This window comes from Chiloscyllium punctatum, chromosome 45 (assembly GCF_047496795.1).
Source record: "Chiloscyllium punctatum isolate Juve2018m chromosome 45, sChiPun1.3, whole genome shotgun sequence".
Lineage (NCBI taxonomy): Eukaryota > Metazoa > Chordata > Chondrichthyes > Orectolobiformes > Hemiscylliidae > Chiloscyllium > Chiloscyllium punctatum.
In genome coordinates this window covers 6,913,010-6,930,812 of record NC_092783.1, presented here as the reverse complement: position 1 = coordinate 6,930,812, position 17,803 = coordinate 6,913,010, and the positions used below count along the sequence as shown (strand labels likewise).

The following is a 17,803-nucleotide window of genomic DNA, read 5'->3' as shown; positions in this document are numbered from 1 at the left end:
TGGAGATCAGAGCTGAAAATGTGTTGCTGGAAAAGCTGCCTGACCTGCTGTGCTTTTCCAGCAACACATTTTCAGCTCTGGTGTTGTATTTACACAAGATGCTCTTAGAGAAGGAGCAGAAAATCTCTTCTCTTATATGCAGCTGCCTCTTGGATTTCAGTTGTGATGAAGTGGATTATTCTCTTTCCCTTATGGAAGGTGATGTGCTCATTCAATTTAAAACTAACGGAGTGTAAACAACTCATTAATATTGGAACAATTGTTTGGCAAACCACAAAGTTTTCCTGATTCTTTTAAGTTTGTACAATAACTCTCGACCTGTTGAGCAAATACCAGAATTCCACTAGTTAAATAGATTTTTTAAAAAAGTAGTACATGCAATTGATATGACGATTCCCATTTTATGGAGTAATTGAGATACTCCCATATTTAAAGGTAAAAAGTATAACATGCAATGTGTTCTAGAAATATCATGAGTGTTTGTGTTTTGACTAATTTATGAGCTCTTTGACAATATAGTAAAGTATTATGAATAAAAGGAGAACTTAAGAGTATTTGGATTATCAGATATTCAAAGGGTCACCTCAAAAAAGGTTGTTCCATAAATTAAGAGCTCATGTCGTCTAACTGGAGTATCTCCAACATTTTCTGTTTATTTAAATTTATCATCTTGGATGGGATTAATTTGTACACTTCCCATAATAATAAATAAGTATAAAAATTGAATACAGGAAGAAACGCTAGTACAGTCATGTGGAACATTGTGAATATACTTTATCCACTGGCCTGAGTTATTTTAAATTCCTAACGTTAGATGCCAGCTGGATGCTGCAACATGTAGATAAATTATGTACATACAGACCACAAATAATTAAATACATATTCCAGATGCATGTGGAAAATAATGACTGGATTGTGAAGGAAACCAAGTCATTCAGATAATGTATTTATTAACTACATTAAGTATGTCATGAACACACAGAGCTGATCAACAGGCAGCTGCAACAACAAGCATGATTACCATAGTATTAATCAAAAAGTACTTCCATATTGAATTATTGATCATGTATATCAATGAATTAAGTCAAAACAAACACTGCTCACAATTTAGTTTTAAACATATACAAATTCAGTAAACTGTTTTATTTTCTGTACTGTATCAACCAAAATTCTCTTGTACCCAAAATTGTCAACGTTACGTTTTATTTTTTTAAAGCCAATGTGTTCTGATAAAGAAATTCTTTAAAAAAAAGTCAGCAGAGGTTGTGCTTCGTCTTTATATTGAAATCATTAAATTATTAGATAAGTTTTTATTCTTGTGCCTGAACAATGGAACAACCCTTGCAGGACCTGTCAGTGAAAAAGGCAGCTAAGTTATATTTTGTTAAAATCAGTCTCAAGGTCCTGGTGTAATTTGTGGCATCAGCCTGGTCTTACTTGTGGTAATTTTACTGTGATACCCTGTTGTACCAGGTGTGCCTACTTTATCTTCCAAAACAGAACAGTTCCTTGACCTGTGTCCAGATTAACGCAAGACCCTGTTAAAAGACTTTATTAACCAGCATCACTTATTCCTGGTGCATGTGTACAACTGAAGTTTTACTGTAACAGTTCAGCATTTAAATGAAACTGACTATGTAATTAAAATTAGAGAGTCACAGAAACCAGAGATCGCTTCTGACGTGTAATGGGAATTGATAGGTCAGATATCAAGAGTTATTGTTTAATGCACTCCCTAAAGGTAATTTTCGTTGCAAGGAAGGATTTGATATGGTGGGTGGCAAACAAACTATTTTTGTACCTCCTCCTTGATAAAGTCTCTGGGCACAAGTCTATGACATGGGAATTAATATCCATGGAATGAAATCATTCAACCACTTGGTATTGACTCACCTTTTGGACAGGGATCACCACATGTGGAGCATGACAAGTTTCTGGGGTGAGATGGGTGGAATCCTATCACAGGCACTCCGTGGCTAATCACACAACCTAGCATTGGGAAGGGAAGGGCCCACTGATATCTCCCTCAATCCACCTCCCATAATCGCTCAACCTGAACTGGAATCCAAGAATACGAAGCCTCAAAGGGTTGTATTAGCAGCAGCCATTGCCCTCCTAGTGGTGCTGCTGTGCAGTGGATCTGGCAGTTAAGTACCTGAGTTGTACTTCGTTCAGCAAGTCTTTCCTTAAAGAGGATTTGTCAGCAGCTGACAGACTGGTCACCTGTGAGATTATGACAGTTAGAGTTTACGTATAATATGATGAGTGATGTTCTTATGGATATATTCTGTGGCTTCAATATTTTACTGCATTTATTTATATCTTGGGTGAAGGAATGGAGGGATACAGTTTGAAGTTTGCAGATGAGTGCCGGAAAGGGTCGGGGCTGGGAAAATCAGAAATAGGGCTGAGGGTGAAGTTACAAAGAAGTAAAGGGAGATTGGTTAAATGAGTGAAATTATGTTGATATGGGTGAGGGTGGCATCATCCACTCTGAACGCAAATTAAAACAAAACAGTATTTTTTTCTACATGGTCAGCAACAAAATTTCAGATGAGCAAAAAAAGGTTTAACAGCCTGAGTGCACAAATTATTAAAAAGTAACAGACAGGTATAAAAAGCAAACAAACAGTTAAATGAAGTACTGACTTTTATCTTAAGTCAGCTGGAATACAAAAAGTAAATTAAGCTTTGTTTTTGCCTTGGTCAGAGTCCATTTGCAGTGCTGCATTCAATGTTGTGTACTGCACCTCAAGAAGGGTAGTTGTTTTAAACAGTTTGGGCATGTTATAACACACTTTAGGGACAAGTGGGACTTGAACCCAGACCTTCTGGCCTAGAAGGACAGACATTACCACTACACCACAAAAAAGTCTTCCTGACTTATATTGCCCTGAGCATAAATTTGAGGAGTAATCTGATTGAGGTATTTAAATAGATTTGATCTTTTCGGATTCTACCCCATTTCATTATGCAATAGTATTACAAACAAAGGCCACAATCTTAATTGGAAAAAGGCTGTTTAGGAGCAAAATTAGGAAGCACTTTCCAAACACAAAACGTAGTAAAAATCTGAAAGTTTAATAAAAATAAAGTAAAAAGCTTCAGCTGCTGAAACACTTAAAACTTTCAAGACAAAAGTATTATCAAGTCTTTTTTAACAAAGGAATCAAGTACTATTGAGTAAAGGCAGTTTACTTATAGGTAAGCCAGGATATAATTGAATGGCTCAAGAGCTTAGTACTGTATCTTAATATTCTTACATTCATCCTGAAGATGTGACCCTTATAGTTTCACTCATTGGTGAGACCCCAAACTGCAGCCTGAAATTTCAGTATAACATTAAAAATCTTTGGTTAGGTTTTTCGTATTTAGCATTAGCATTTCAATAAATTTCAGCTCCAAAATAAATAAGAGCAGAATAACAATACACGTGAGATTACTCAGAACAGAATAGCTCCTCGGGATTATATTCTGTGGCCTCAGTCTTTATCGATGGAACATTCCAATAAAGTGCTCCACCAAATCAGAATTTCTTAAGTAATCCAAGTATGGTATCATTATTCTAATAACACTATACTACATAGCTGTGTGTTCTTATTTTAAAATTGTCATTTTGTAAAGTGAAGGTTTGTTTCTTGAGTGCAGCTCTGACCAATATTCTGATGGAAATATATTTACACTCAGTCCATTTGCAATGGTAGAATATCAAACAGTTAGTAATAATTAATTGTAAACCCATTCATTGATTTAGTTGAATGAACTCTGAAAAGCAGTGTCTTCCTATTGATTATTAGTTTCCAGAAAGTTTTCCTTTTCACTTATTCATTGAACAGTTGGTGAGTCAACTGGATTCAATTCTCAAGGCAACTTGCAGATTTTGAGCCACTTACATTATGCACATGCCATCCAGTTTACTCTCACAGTTGAGAGCTTATAATTACCAACGTTACTGATTTGGATCTTAAAGCCAGAGTCTGTAATATCAACAGCCATTACTGTTACACCAATTGAATCAACGGAGCTGATTTCAGCCAAGCTCAGCACAATCACAGGATCCTTCAATATGCGATGAGGGAAGTTAACTTCACGAATGTGTGGCCAAGCACAATTGTCTGATGTTTCACAATAAGTTCTTACTTCACCTGAAAGACCTGTTTCAAAACAAAATACAAAAGAATCATTGCTAGGAAAAAAAACTTGTAGCCACCCAATATCAACCCTGTACAATACATTTGCTTTAAAACTCACTAATTGAAATTTGTCACTTTTTAAAACAAACTTAAATTGCAGTTAAAGTACAAAATACAATTTTATATTAATAATATGAAAATAAAAGCATAGATTGTATTTTCTAAATAAGTGATCCACTCTTTCTCAGTAACTAAGAAACATTTGCAATAACTGCCTGAAGCCTAAATAAAAACAAAGGCCGAAATGAAAAGATTGCAGACAGACATCACAACAACTGACTTCAAAGTTAAAGCTCTGGATTTGATGCCACCCAGCAGCATGTTGCAAAATGCAATGAGTGATCTGTGCATCGTTGAACTATCTCCCATTCTACAAGGATGGTGGAGATGTTGGGTCGTCCTCTCATTCTTGGATGATTGAGGAGGGAATTAATTGGCTACAATAAGTGCCGTATCTGACCTTCTTCCATTATTTTACCCATGGTACAGGGAGACCCATGATATGTGGGTCACCCAGCAGTGTTTGCTGTGGGTTAGAGTTAGGCAAGGGATTGGGTTTTGGTGAAACTCCTTTGGGAATCCCATGTGCCCAGAGATAGCAGCTTTAAACACAGTATCGCCTCCCCCCCACACCCCACCTCCACAAGAGCCACCCCCAACAGATGCTGCCAACCTGCCTTCAGGCTTCCCATACTCTTGGCTTGTCTAATCTGGCCTCAATACGACTTCTTCAAATCAAATTCAATTCTAGGAGGAGCACTGCTTGATCCTGGCACTGAGGCTACAGAACTATAGGGCGATTCCCATATCCGCAGTATCATTTTCCACAGTTTCAGCTACCCACTGTTTACCACAGCCCGAACATATTGTAGGGAACATTCCAGAACCAGGGACCAGGAGGCTGGCAGGAAGATATGTTTCCCATTTAAATGAATGGCCTGCTTCTATCCACTGTAGATCCTAGAATGTATACCCCATGGGTATACGGCGAATACCGTACAACTGAATTGGGTGGCAAATGTCTGAGCTGAGACTTGATCTCCAAATGGAAGTGCAAGTTTCAGTCTGAGCCAATTAACACCATTTTATGGGTTGGTGCACAACATTTCAGTCGGTTACGGAGGGGAAGAGGGGGTCAGTGAGGGTCAGAGTATCCTGTAAAACACAGAACTGGGGCAGGAGACAAATCAAAAATACACAGGATTTCAATTATTCATTGGTTCATTACTCAGCAAAAATATCCATCCATCTGGGTGCATGTTGATAGAATGAGAACAAAGAAAGAAGATGGAAAACACAGCAGATCAGACAGCATCCACGGAGAGAGAGAGAGAGAGAGAGAGAGAGAGAGAGAGAGAGAGAGAGAGAGAGAGAGAGAGAGAGAGAGAGAGAGAGAGAGAGAGAGAGAGAGAGAAGCTAAACTCTAGATGACTCTTCATCAGAGCTGACACTATGGGGGTTTGGGGTGGGGTGTGTGTGTGGGGGGGGGGTGGAGGTGTGGAGGTGTGTGCAGCGCTGTGGGGAAAGGCTGCTGATAGTGCAGATTAAGTGACTGGATTGTTGCACTGTCTGTCACCATGTCCTCTCGCCCCAACCCTACTCCAGTGAGGGCAACTGTTCCTTCCAGTTTGGCAGTTAGACATTACTCTGCCTTCTACATTGTAGATAGGATGCAGAGTGTCAAGATTAAGATGCTGAATAGCTAATCAATATTCAAATTTAGAGAGAATAGGCCTGTAGAACCAAACCTAAATGTGGCTTCAATCAAAGATGAGAACGTTCACAAGCTATTTTTAAAATACCCAAGGCATCACAGAATTTATTTTATGACAATGAAGATTTTTAATTCTCTGATGTGACCATACTTACACTGTTCAACAGTACTCTTAAGAGCTGTTTCAATCTTCCCCAGGTTTTTTTGCACAGTATGAACTGCTTGATCCAAGGCATCTGCGAGCTGTTTACTTTGATTAATCCCATTATTTTCAACCTGAATTTCAGGGAAAAAAAAACTTGCTATCAATAGTGAAATTTATTTTATTTATATCGAACTCATCAGCTACGATAAGCATGTGCATCTTGTACTAAATTTACTCTGCTGAAATCCAGTTCCCCAGTCAGAGTGGATCTGCTACTCCACAATTACATGGGCCATGATGTTGTGTATGTGGATCTGTATAATTTAACAGGGTGCATATGATAATTAGTAGGAAAACTAAGATTAATATCTCTCCACTATTACAAATATTTAGTTTGTCATACCTTACTATTTGTCCAAGTGCAAATAGGATGTTAACTGCAAAGGTTGTTTGAACGGTGGAAATCCAAATGAATGTTTGTCCATTTAGATGACAATTTAACACTGCCATTAGAGTTGACTATATGCAGAGCTTGGGGTTACCTTGAGACCATTACACTATTGTTTTTGACTTGATAGTTATCAGTAACATGAGGGCAACAGTCTCATACAATATTCAATGTCACAGTGAAATGTGTTCAATGTTTCCATTTACTCTTGAAATTTCACCATTCACTTTTGAACATTTGATGATTTTCTGTCAGTATAGTTTAGGAGGACAAGTCTTTAAATATTCTGCTGCCAGTGGTGAGATATCTTTCATTTTTCTTTTTATTTGTAAGTCTTCCAATTACACCCATTGAGGATGTAGAAATGCAGTGTTATAAAAGGTTAAGATAAATTCTGGATGTAGGTTTACTCACTGAGCTGGAAGGTTCATTTGCAGACGTTTCATCACCATACTAGGTAACATCTTCAGTGAGCCTCTGGACGAAGCTCTGTCAGCTCAGCGAGCAAACCTACATCCAGAACCTCAACCTGAGCTACAAATCTTCTCAACTCGCTATAAAGCTAAATTACTTAAACATTTATTTTTCTCAATGTCACCTGCAGGACACATCAAAACACAATCAAACAATATTTTAAGTATTCAAGCATCTATAGTGACCTTTTTCCCCCAGACTTGTCTAACTTGGATGCCAAAGTGAAGCCAGCCACAGAATAACTTGCATATTTTTGTGCAAGCTGAAGAAAAATGACAGCTCAAATGGTGGATGGTTTGGTCCTGGGTGGAAGTTGCTACACATGCTTGCACAGACATGGTTAGATAAAGTCATTTGTATAGTCAGTGGGAGGAGCTTCAATCCAGCAGGGAAATAACTGAAATGTGGACACAAAAGCAGATGCCTTGAACATGATAATCTATACAAGACTGCAAACAAGAGGTGTTTCAGCGAAATGCAAACAGACAGTTTGAGCACAAATTGTGCAATGTAAGACCATAACTGATGTCAATTGTGTTTTTCTAATAATAAAAGTATCATAAACATCATATTAAACTGTTTGTTTAACAATGTGCACTGCAGTCAATCAAATTATCCCAATAACTACCAAACCCACATAAATGCCAGGTTATATTAACAAACTGATTTCATTTTAAGCGCACAGCAGAGTGCCAGATTTTACCGAATAGCAGATGTTCTTTTTATTTATTAAAATGTAAGACCATAAGATTTATGGTCTTGTGATAGTAAACAATTTGTTTGCAGCTCCTGGCTGCATTTTAACATTCAGCATACAACTACAATATCAAAAAATTTTAAACATGTTAAGTTTTAGACATCTTAAAAATAAACCATATTTGGATCTTGAGATCAAGGGCATTCCACATACTTAATGCTAAACTCTGCCCATTCCTCATTTTGTTGAGTTTAATGTAATGTGTATTTTTTTTTATTATGACTTATTTTAGAGCTTGAATTTTGAACCAGTGGCACATGGATTTTGATTTGTGTGTCTGAGGGAGTTTGATGATTAACTGATCAGTATTTCTGGAGCCATGCTAAAGCTGTATAAGAGATGGAGTCCCCCAGGTAAAATGTGGTTTGCTTAAATTGTGAGAGTTTTATGTGCAGACAAAGTAAACATTGAGGAATGCTTTTTAGATGAAAAGGATCAAGTTTTTCCTTTGGTTAGGGGAAACACCCATATCTTGATCAGTGTTTGTCAGTTTGCTGAAGTGCTTGCTAAAGTGAAATGTATGAAATGTTTTCTCCTTGGGAAAGGAGTTTGTTTAAAATTGTTCGGAAATAGGTTACCCCAATCTGAAGCTTTTAGTTTGGATTCTATTCCAAAAATGTTTGGTTAGAATGCTGAAGGGGTTATTTTAAGTTGAGAAAGTCTAAGCTCAACTGTGTGACTAATCTAGGAAAAAAGCTACCAAACTCTCAAGACCATAACTTGATAGGAATATTTTAAATTAAACCTGTAGTTGTGATAGGGAAGCAAAATCTCTCATTGTTGAGTACTGTGAAGTGATGGTTTTGAAATAGATAGAATCGTATTTTTACTGCACGATAAAATCTTTCTAGTGGTTTTGTGAGTAAATAGCTGAGCTTATTCTATTTTATCTTTTCGAAGAATTTATTTTATTGTTGAAGCAAAATCTACAACATTGCATGCTGGTGTTTCAGTGAAAGAGCAGTTTAGTAAAATCAAAATAGAATTTATTAAACCAGGTTTCAAACTGGGATCTAACTTCAAAGGCGATAATACCAGCTGGAATGGTAATGTGTAAACGTGTGTTAATTCTACAATATTTTGAATTAACACAGATTCTTCGGGGTTCCTGTTTTGTCATAATTTGGTGCTACAGGAACATAGCAGAAAGATATCCAAGATAAGAATGTGCTACAGCAATCCCCCACACTCCACTCATATGTACCCATTAGATCACTCCCCCCTCCCCCCACCAAATATTCAGATTTGATGTACATTTCTTTTAATTTTACTGTCCATTAGATTTCCATTTGGGTGAAAATGCACCCCAATCTTGATGAAAAATAATCTGCACAGTCCCATTAAAATATCTCATGTTAACATTTCAGCAAACAACTTATATAGCAGCTTACCCATTAACAAAGTTAAGAAATTATTTTATATCAATATTTCTTATCCTGAACTGGCTAAAACTCAAATTATGTTTCCTGTATGCTCAACCAATAGTTGATTCAGAGTCAGATGTACAGCACCCTTTGGTCCAACTCATCCATGCCAACCAGATGATATCCCAACCCAATCTTTTCCCATCTGCTAGCACCCAGCCCATATCCCTCCAAACCCTTCCTATTCATATACCCATCTGATGCCTTTTAAATGTTGCAATTGTACTAGCATCCACCACTTCCTCTGGCAGCCCATTCCATGCACGCACCATCCTCTGCATAAGCCCTTAGATGCCTTTTATATCTTTCCCCTCTCACCCTAAACCTATGCCCTCTAGTTCTGGAGTCCTCCACCCCAGTGAAAAGACCATGTCTATTTACCCTATCCATGCCCCTCATGATTTTATAAACCTCTATAAAGGTCACCCCTCAGCCTCTGACACGCCAGGAAAAAACAGCCCTAGCCTATTCAACCTCTCCTGATAGCTTAAATCCTCCAACCCTGGCAACATCCTTGTAAATCTTTTCTGAACCCTTTCAAGTTTCACAACATCTTTCCGATAGGAAGGAGACCGGAATTGCATTCAATTTTTCAGAAGTGGCCTAATCAATGTCCTGTACAGCTGCAACATGACCTCTCAACTCTTGTACTCAATACTCTGACCAATAAAGGAAAGCATACCAAACGCCTTCTTCACTAGCCTATCAACCTGCGACTCCACTTGCAAGGAGCTATGAACCTGCACTCCAAGGTCTCTTTGTTCAGCAACACTCCCTAGGACCTTACCATTAAGTGTATACATCCTGCTAAGATTTGCTTTCCCAAAATGCAGCACCTTGCATTTATCCAAATTAAACTCCATCTGCCACTCCTCAGCCCATTGGCCCATCTGATCAAGATCCTGTTGTAATCGGAGGTAACCTTTTTACCTATAAATGTACACCTATCTTACATTAAACAATTTGCTCTTACATAATGTGCTCCATATTTTCTGAAAATAAAAACTGCCTTCTAAGAAAGGAGTGATTTCCTCAAAAGTGGAAATTCATCTGTGCCACTGAAATAATGCATGGCAAAACATCGTTATGTTTTGCATCAGATTTGCTCACTGTTTTCTTTAGAATACCAATTTAGCCAAACAGAGAAGTGAAGTGAATTACAGATGGAAAGACCATTTAAAAACAAAAAAAAACTTGTTAAGCTGAGCAAGATGTATCATAGAATTAAGCAATAATAATCTTTTAAGTAAACTTAAATAAATTGAAATATTGAATACAAGTCTTCAGGCACATCTACAGAATTATTTTGTCTGTTAACTATATAATTTCTAAGGAGATTTAGGACAATTTCCTCAAATTGAAGGTGTGAAAGGTCTTTGAACATCATGGATCAGCAACTGAACTTCTGCACAGTGTAGAAAATTGTTTAATTTTATTCAATACTTTTCTTAAATGTGCATTCATACATTTAAGTTGAAATGTCAGATGCAAAGCTTTGAGCAAATTTTCCTTAAAGCTTTACTACAACCCTGTATTACAATAGAAATCTGTACATATTACATTTAGAACAAAAGCAAAAGTAGAATAAATTGGAATGAATGGTTCTGTCATGCAGGATGTGAACATAATAGCCTCTAGTATCAACAATTTTTTTTTGCACAGACTACCCTCGAGGCATATTAGCTACAAGTTTGTAAAAGATTTCAGGAAGCATATTTCCATTCCAGTGAGCTGCAAAACAGAAGAATACCTTCTCCAATCAACATGATTAATCAAATTTCTAATTTCTCACAACTCCCCCTTTTTGGTCGGCAACATAAAAGCTTTCAACTTAGGAGATCTCTAGGATTTATGTAACAATTTTAAATTTAAGGATTTCCTAATTACTCATTTATGTGTTCAGTTTCTGTAAGTTTTGAGTAGATACCAGACCGATGAAATCAGATTCTAAATCATTCAAAAAATGGGATTTAGAAAAGAGTTTTGATGGAAAACTTATATTTTCACAAGTTCTATCATAAAATTCATCACCACATGAATTGGAGGGTGGAAATTATACAATGTGATAAGAGATCTTCTGGATTAATCATCAAATACAAAATAAAGCTTTACATAGTTTGGCTAACATCTTCCTTCAATTTCTTTCAACTCATGAATTCCAACAAATAGAAGACATGCACACAGTTTCAAATATACTCAATACTTCGATGTTTTTGAATCAATCAATCTGCTCAGGTATATTATGATACAGCTCTGGAGCAGATAGGTCATGAAACCAGCCTTCTAGCTCAGAGGTAGGAACAATACCATTGCACCACAACAGACCCGTCTCTTTACTTAAAACAACTGTAATCACTTTGGAATAATTTGCAGAGTTAACACTAACATATGATTAGAAATCCATCTTGTACGCAAACTAAAAATGATTGGATTTTCCAACTGGGACCTTATGCCAGGCTCATATGGGGGATGAGTCCATGTATGTTGTCAGCATACTGTCTGAGGCAATCCTCTGGTTTCTAAGTTGGCTTTCTATGTTCCCCATGGACTCCCAAGTGCAGGGCTGGCCAGAGTGCCTAAAGTAAAGGCAGACTAGCAAGCTCCATGGTAGAAGTGGTCCTGCTAAAGAAGGCAGATGAATTCAAGGGTACATCAACAGAGGAGGCAGCCTCAATTTCATACCCAGTACCATCCTATCCAAGAGCTAGGAACCGTTACAACCATCACATTCAAGGAAAAACCCTCTGCAGATCTATTCATGGTCAAGGCTTCAGCCAAATATGTCTACATCTCAACTTTAGTGTGCATGGAGCTCTCTGTACACTGTCCCTTCCCCTGATCTGCCACCAGAAGCCCACAATAACACTTGTAAAATACCAATGATATTTTATGGTCCAAGTGGGCTTTAACTGGACTAAGTATTTGCCCACTTCCATGAAACAGGCAACCATCCAAATCCCTGGGCCCATCATTTGTAAAGCTTTCAAAGCAGAATGGTTACTGGGAGCAGAATGTTAACTGGGAGCTATCCAAACATGACTTGCCCTATTTTTTTCAAGAAACTCTTATCTAGCATTTTGCTTGAAAAAGGACATAGGAAGAATGGTGTCCTGTCATTAAATACCTTATTATAACCTAGAAACCAGCCAGGCTTTTTATTTGCTCTAAAGGTATACTTCCTTTTGTACTTTAACAACACTTCAATAACTGTACAGATCTGTTTCTCTAGCTTTTGTTTTGGCAATATACAAATAGAAAAGCTTTAAGAATCAGATCATTAAAGTCCAGAATGGCCCATTTTCAGTGATTTAATTGGCTTTCAACAATTTTTATTGCAGTTCAAACATAGAAAGGAGGAGCTGGGATAGGTCACTCAGTCAATAGGATCATGGTTCATCATCCAACTCACTAACCTGTTCCTGCTTTCACCCAATACCCTTTGGTCCATTTAGTCCTCAGAACTATATTTAATACCCTCTGGAAAACATTCAATGTTTTGGCCTCAACTGCTTTCTGTGACAGAACAGCTCACCATGCTGTGTGAAGAAATATCTCCTTGTCTCACTCCCGAAAGGTCTATCCTACAGCCAGTAAACTCCTACTTCTGGACTCCATGGTCATCAGGAGCATCCTTCCTGCATTTTCCCTGTCTAGCCCTGTTAGACTTTTACACATTCCAGGAAATCCTCATTCTTCTCAACTCCAGTTAATATAACCCTAACTGACCCAGTCAATCTGCAAACATCAGTCTTGGCATCGCAGGAATCAGGCTTTGTTGCAATCCCTCCAAAGCCTCCCACTGAAGACCAAAACTGCCCTGTACAAGCCCAACAATGAAAAGGTGATTTTTGTAATTAAATATTATAGCATTTTACCTCTATAATGTGATTCTGCAGATTGGCTATCATTTCATCCATTTTATCATTTCTGTTTTGTAGCTGGCTAAAGTCATTAGCTACAATACTTTGTACTGCATTTCTGAGTTCTTCCACAGAGATCTTCTCCTCTTGTAACTGAAAAGTCAGTTCCCTGAAATAGATACAATAGAGAAAGTCATATTATTCAAATGGGATTCACTAGATGCAAACAACTCAGGGGTGGGATGAATCCATAGGAATTTAACGGTTGCTGCATTCCTTTTTAATATTTTGTTTTGGTTTCAGTGTTTCCAAACACAACTTCCCACCCCAATTACATAAATGTGATTAAACCTGATATTTTGCAGCTCTTCTTTATTGGAAAGGCGTTCTGCTTGTTGGGCTGAAACAGTCTCTTTAAGTCCCAGTAGTTCATTGCTATGCTGTGCTACCTGTGACTGTATAGTATCAGTCAGCAGAGTTGTCTGATTTAATTGTTTTGTTAATGCAATCACACCATTGGAGAGGGAAGGAAGATTATGGTCCACAAAGTCTTTGACTGCATTCATCTCCTCAGCACTTTGCTGAAAAGCTTGAAGGTCCTGACTCTCATGTTCTAGGCTTGCAATTCGATCCATTAAACTTGACAAGGACACAGAGAGGGAGTTTACACTTTCTTCCAATTTTGAATTTGTAGACTTCACACTTGCAATTTGCTGCTCAGTCCTCGGAAATTCAGTTTCTCGGAGATGTTCAACTGTATTCTCCACATTCTGCAATTCAGTTTTCGTTAGCAAGTTCTTCCTGAGCTCACTCATTTCTGTTTGAAGAAAAGCCAACTTACTTTCCAGGTCAGAGGCTTGAATCTGTGCCACAGCTGCTATTGTCTTATCCATTTTATGTTCTGAATCAGACTGAGCAACTTCGAGATTCAACAACTTTTGTTCATATTCTTCCGCGGTCAACAACTAAAATAAAAGATAAAAAATCTTTTTCAGACCAGGTAAATATTAAAAAATGTACTAACCATTTCTACTTTCCACCTATCTGTATTTCTACTTCAGATCAATTAAACATTGGATACTTCAAGATTTTCTGCACATTTGACAGAAAGAGAAACCCGGTTGACCATCCTAGTTTTCAACCTATGGCCTAAATTCATCTCTATTTTCCGTAGCACATTCTTGATTTTAAAATTGCTCCGCCATTGGTGGGTATGCCTTCAATTATATAAGTCCCAGGTTTTGGGATACCCTCTCTACATTTCTGTGCCCCAATCATTTTTAAAAAAAACTCACCTCATGAAGCAAATTTTTGACCTAATATCTCAAGTGGTTTGATGTCCAACTTGTTTTATAATGTTCCTGTGCAATGCTCTGCCTTTTAAATCCTTAAAGGTCCGTTTCCATGCAGTACATCTCTATGACTCTTAATGCACAACGTAACTAAAACAATGGTGCAACTTGGGCTGCACAGTGACAACATTTCTGACAACTATGTTCAAGACTCACCTACTTTAGTGGTGCATCACAACATCTCTGAACATGCTAATTGTAACCTATCAATAAATAAGATGCATCCATAATTAAGCCAACTAAATATGCGTTACTTATTGTTTCTCATTCTCTCCTTTTACTCTTTAATCTCAGTCAGTAATAATAAACCAATGTTTAGTAATTAGCACAAGTTTAACACTGATTTATCCTAATTGTTTATGAGATAAAGACTTTAGTGGTTGATTTTGCTGTTCGGGATGCAGGGTTGTGACAGTAAAACTTATTTTTAAAAGAATACGATGAATTGAATCTGACATTGTTGCAGTCCTGATAGTGGATTTTACTGTGGTTAGGTTTATGCAGCAATTACAGAGCCCCAACCTCGAAGCAATGAATTGGAACTTATATCTAGCTTTACAGCCCCAATGAAATATCACATCATGGACACTTCCAAAAAGACACTGCTGATAGGAATAAATGCAATGTCAATTAGAAGCAATTCAGGGCAGCACGGCGGCTCAGTGAGTAGCATTGCTGCCTCACATCACCAGAGACCCAGGTTCGATTCCGGCCTCAGGCAACTGTGTGGAGTTTGCACATTCTTGCCGTGTCCGTGTGGGTTTCCTCCAGATGCTCTGGTTTCCTCCCACAATCCAAAGATGTACAGGTTAGGTGGGTTGACCGTGCTAAATTGCCCATAATGCTCAGGGATGTGAGGTGCATTGGTCAGTAAATGTAGGGTAGGGGAATGGGTATGGGTGGGTTATTCTCTGGAGGACCAGTGTGGACTTGTGAGGCCGGAGGGCTTGTTTCCACACTGTAGGGATTCTATGGTTCTAATAAAAAGAAGTGCAGAAGCTGGAAAGCAAAAAAAAAGTAATTGCTGGAGAAACTCACCAGGTTTGACAGCATCTGTGGACAGACAGTACAGTTAACACTTCAAGTCCAGTAACCTTTCTTTGGGACTGATTGTAACTAGAAAAAAGGTTGGTATACACCCATATTGGGTGTATTTCCACCAACTGGTAACTTCTCACCGCCGACTCCTTTAGCATGTATACACTAAAGGGAAGCGGGGGTGGGAGGTAAGAGTAACCGTTCCGTGGAAATGAAGCCCAATTTGAAGTAGTTATTCAACTAAGGCAAAGTGAGGACTGCAGACGCTGGAGATCAGAATCAAAAGTGTGGTGCTGGAAAAGCACAGCAGGTCAGGCAGCATCCGAGGAGCAGGAGAGTCACTATTTAGTTATTCAACATCGAGACTTGAATTGGAAATTTGAAAATCCGGACTATGCCCCAGAAATGTAAACAAAAAACCGTACTAAAAAAATTGCAAGTTATGACGAATACATGGTTTCCATTATCCCTTTCCTCCCCAAACTCCATTCGCCAGGAATAACTCATCAGGCTAAGATGAACAAATCACTGTGAAAGCCGACCATGATAAGTACACACCTTCTGGCTCAACTCATTCACTTGAGCCTGGATCTTCTCGAACTGAGACAATTTATTTTGCAGAGCTTGGATAGTCTGATCGAGGCTGGCGATGGTTTGGAGCTGCTGTTGGATGTACCAGCCAGCAATGCCACCGCCGGCCAGCAGCAGCAGAAAGAAGCTCCACAGCAAGGAGACGCCAGCTGGAGCCGAGGGAGACTCCGCCACATTCTTACTCTCAGACCTGCCGGAGTGATCATCGCCACGCTGTCCGCCTTTCCCCTTCCGACTTCTCATCGTTCCCAAACTTTCTGCCAAAACTTTTTTATTTCTCTCTCCGACTTTTCCAACCTGGACCCACAATTGACACCGAGGGGGCGGGTCCAAGTCAGTGATAGGCTGATCTAGTCCAATCAGAGATCATACACCCTTTGCCGATTGTCGAGTCCAACCAATAACACGAGGACACCGAATTTTGGAGCTCGGTCCTTGCACCAATCACATCATTTCAATTGTTTTAAACGTGTGATGTGCTCAATCTCGCAGATATTAGCATGTAATATCTTCTGGTGATCCATGAATTATTTTAAATAAAGACTGTGGATGCTGGAAATCTGAAACAAAAGCAGAAATTGTTGAACAAACTCCACAAACCTAGCTAGAGAGAAAGGGAAGTTAAAGTTTCGAGTTCACTGACCCGTTTTTAGAACTGGGGTAGCAATATTTGCTTGTCACGTACAAAATATCTGTGAAGCAGTTTTGGATGTCCAAAAGGACTTAGCAGACAGTGTAAAAAATGCAAGCTCTTTCTTGGTTTAATTTGTTACTTGCTTAACATTGCTGTTTAGGTAGAGAAAGCATTTTTGACTGCAAAGGAAATTTGGCATATCCATAAGGACAATCACCAACTTCTACAAATGCACCATTGAGAGCAAACTGTCCGGATGCATTTATTCCTGATGAAGGGCTTATGCCCAAAAAGTTGATGATTAGATTCTCTACAGTGTGGATCAGGCCCTTCAGCCCAACAAGTCTACACCAACTGTCTGAAGAGTAATCCACCCAGACCAATTCCCCTCAGACTAATGCAACTAAGAATATGGACAAATTAGCATTGCCAATTCCCCTAACTTGCACCTGAACTGTGAGAGGAAACTCACACAGACACAGGGAGAACATGCAAACTCCACACAGTCACCCAAGGTCAGAATTGAACTTGGGTCCCTGGCACTGTTAGGCAGTGGTGCTAACCCCTAAGCCACCGTGCGATACTCCTGCTCCTTGGATGCTGCCTGACCTGCTGTCCCTTTCCAGCATCACATGCTTGACTTTGATTTCCAGCATCTGCAGTCCTCGCTTTCTTCCTGGGTGTATAATGGCAACTGCTCTGTCTAGGAACACAAGAAACTACAGAAGGTTGTGTGCACAGCCCAGACCATCAAGGAAGCTAACCTTCCATCCATGGACCCTATTTAAATGGCTCGCTGCTGCAGAAAGGCTGTCAATATTATCAAAGATCCATCACATCCGGTAATGCACTCCTATAACCTCCTCCACCAGGCAGAAGATACAGAAGCTTGAACACATGCACCAGCAGGTTCAGGAACAACTTCTTCCTGGTCATTATTAGACCAATAAACGGACTCTCTAGTCTCAAATAATGCTGACCAAGCTAACACTAATCTCGCCTAGCGCAGATTCGTCTGTGCAATTAATTGGTAAGTCTCTGTCTAAGTCTTATTGATCTGTACATCATTGCTTACTATGATTTGCTTGTACTGCTTGTAAACAAAGCTTTTCACTGTACTTTGATACACATGACAATAAATCTATCATTATCATCATCAATCAAGTACATATA

At 38.7% G+C, this 17,803-nt stretch overlaps 1 protein-coding gene across 1 annotated transcript; it reads right to left on the bottom strand.

Moving 5' to 3' along the window:
* Positions 1-891: 891 nt before the first annotated feature.
* LOC140467138 (uncharacterized) lies at positions 892-16,321 on the bottom strand. Its single transcript, XM_072563209.1, has 5 exons — positions 15,964-16,321; positions 13,367-13,980; positions 13,031-13,184; positions 6,063-6,183; positions 892-4,154 (listed from the first exon to the last, which is right to left on the bottom strand). Exons 1-5 carry the CDS (start codon positions 16,237-16,239, stop codon positions 3,895-3,897), a joined length of 1,425 nt encoding a protein of 474 aa, XP_072419310.1. The 5' UTR covers positions 16,240-16,321; the 3' UTR covers positions 892-3,894.
* Between the last annotated feature and the right edge of the window lie 1,482 nt (positions 16,322-17,803).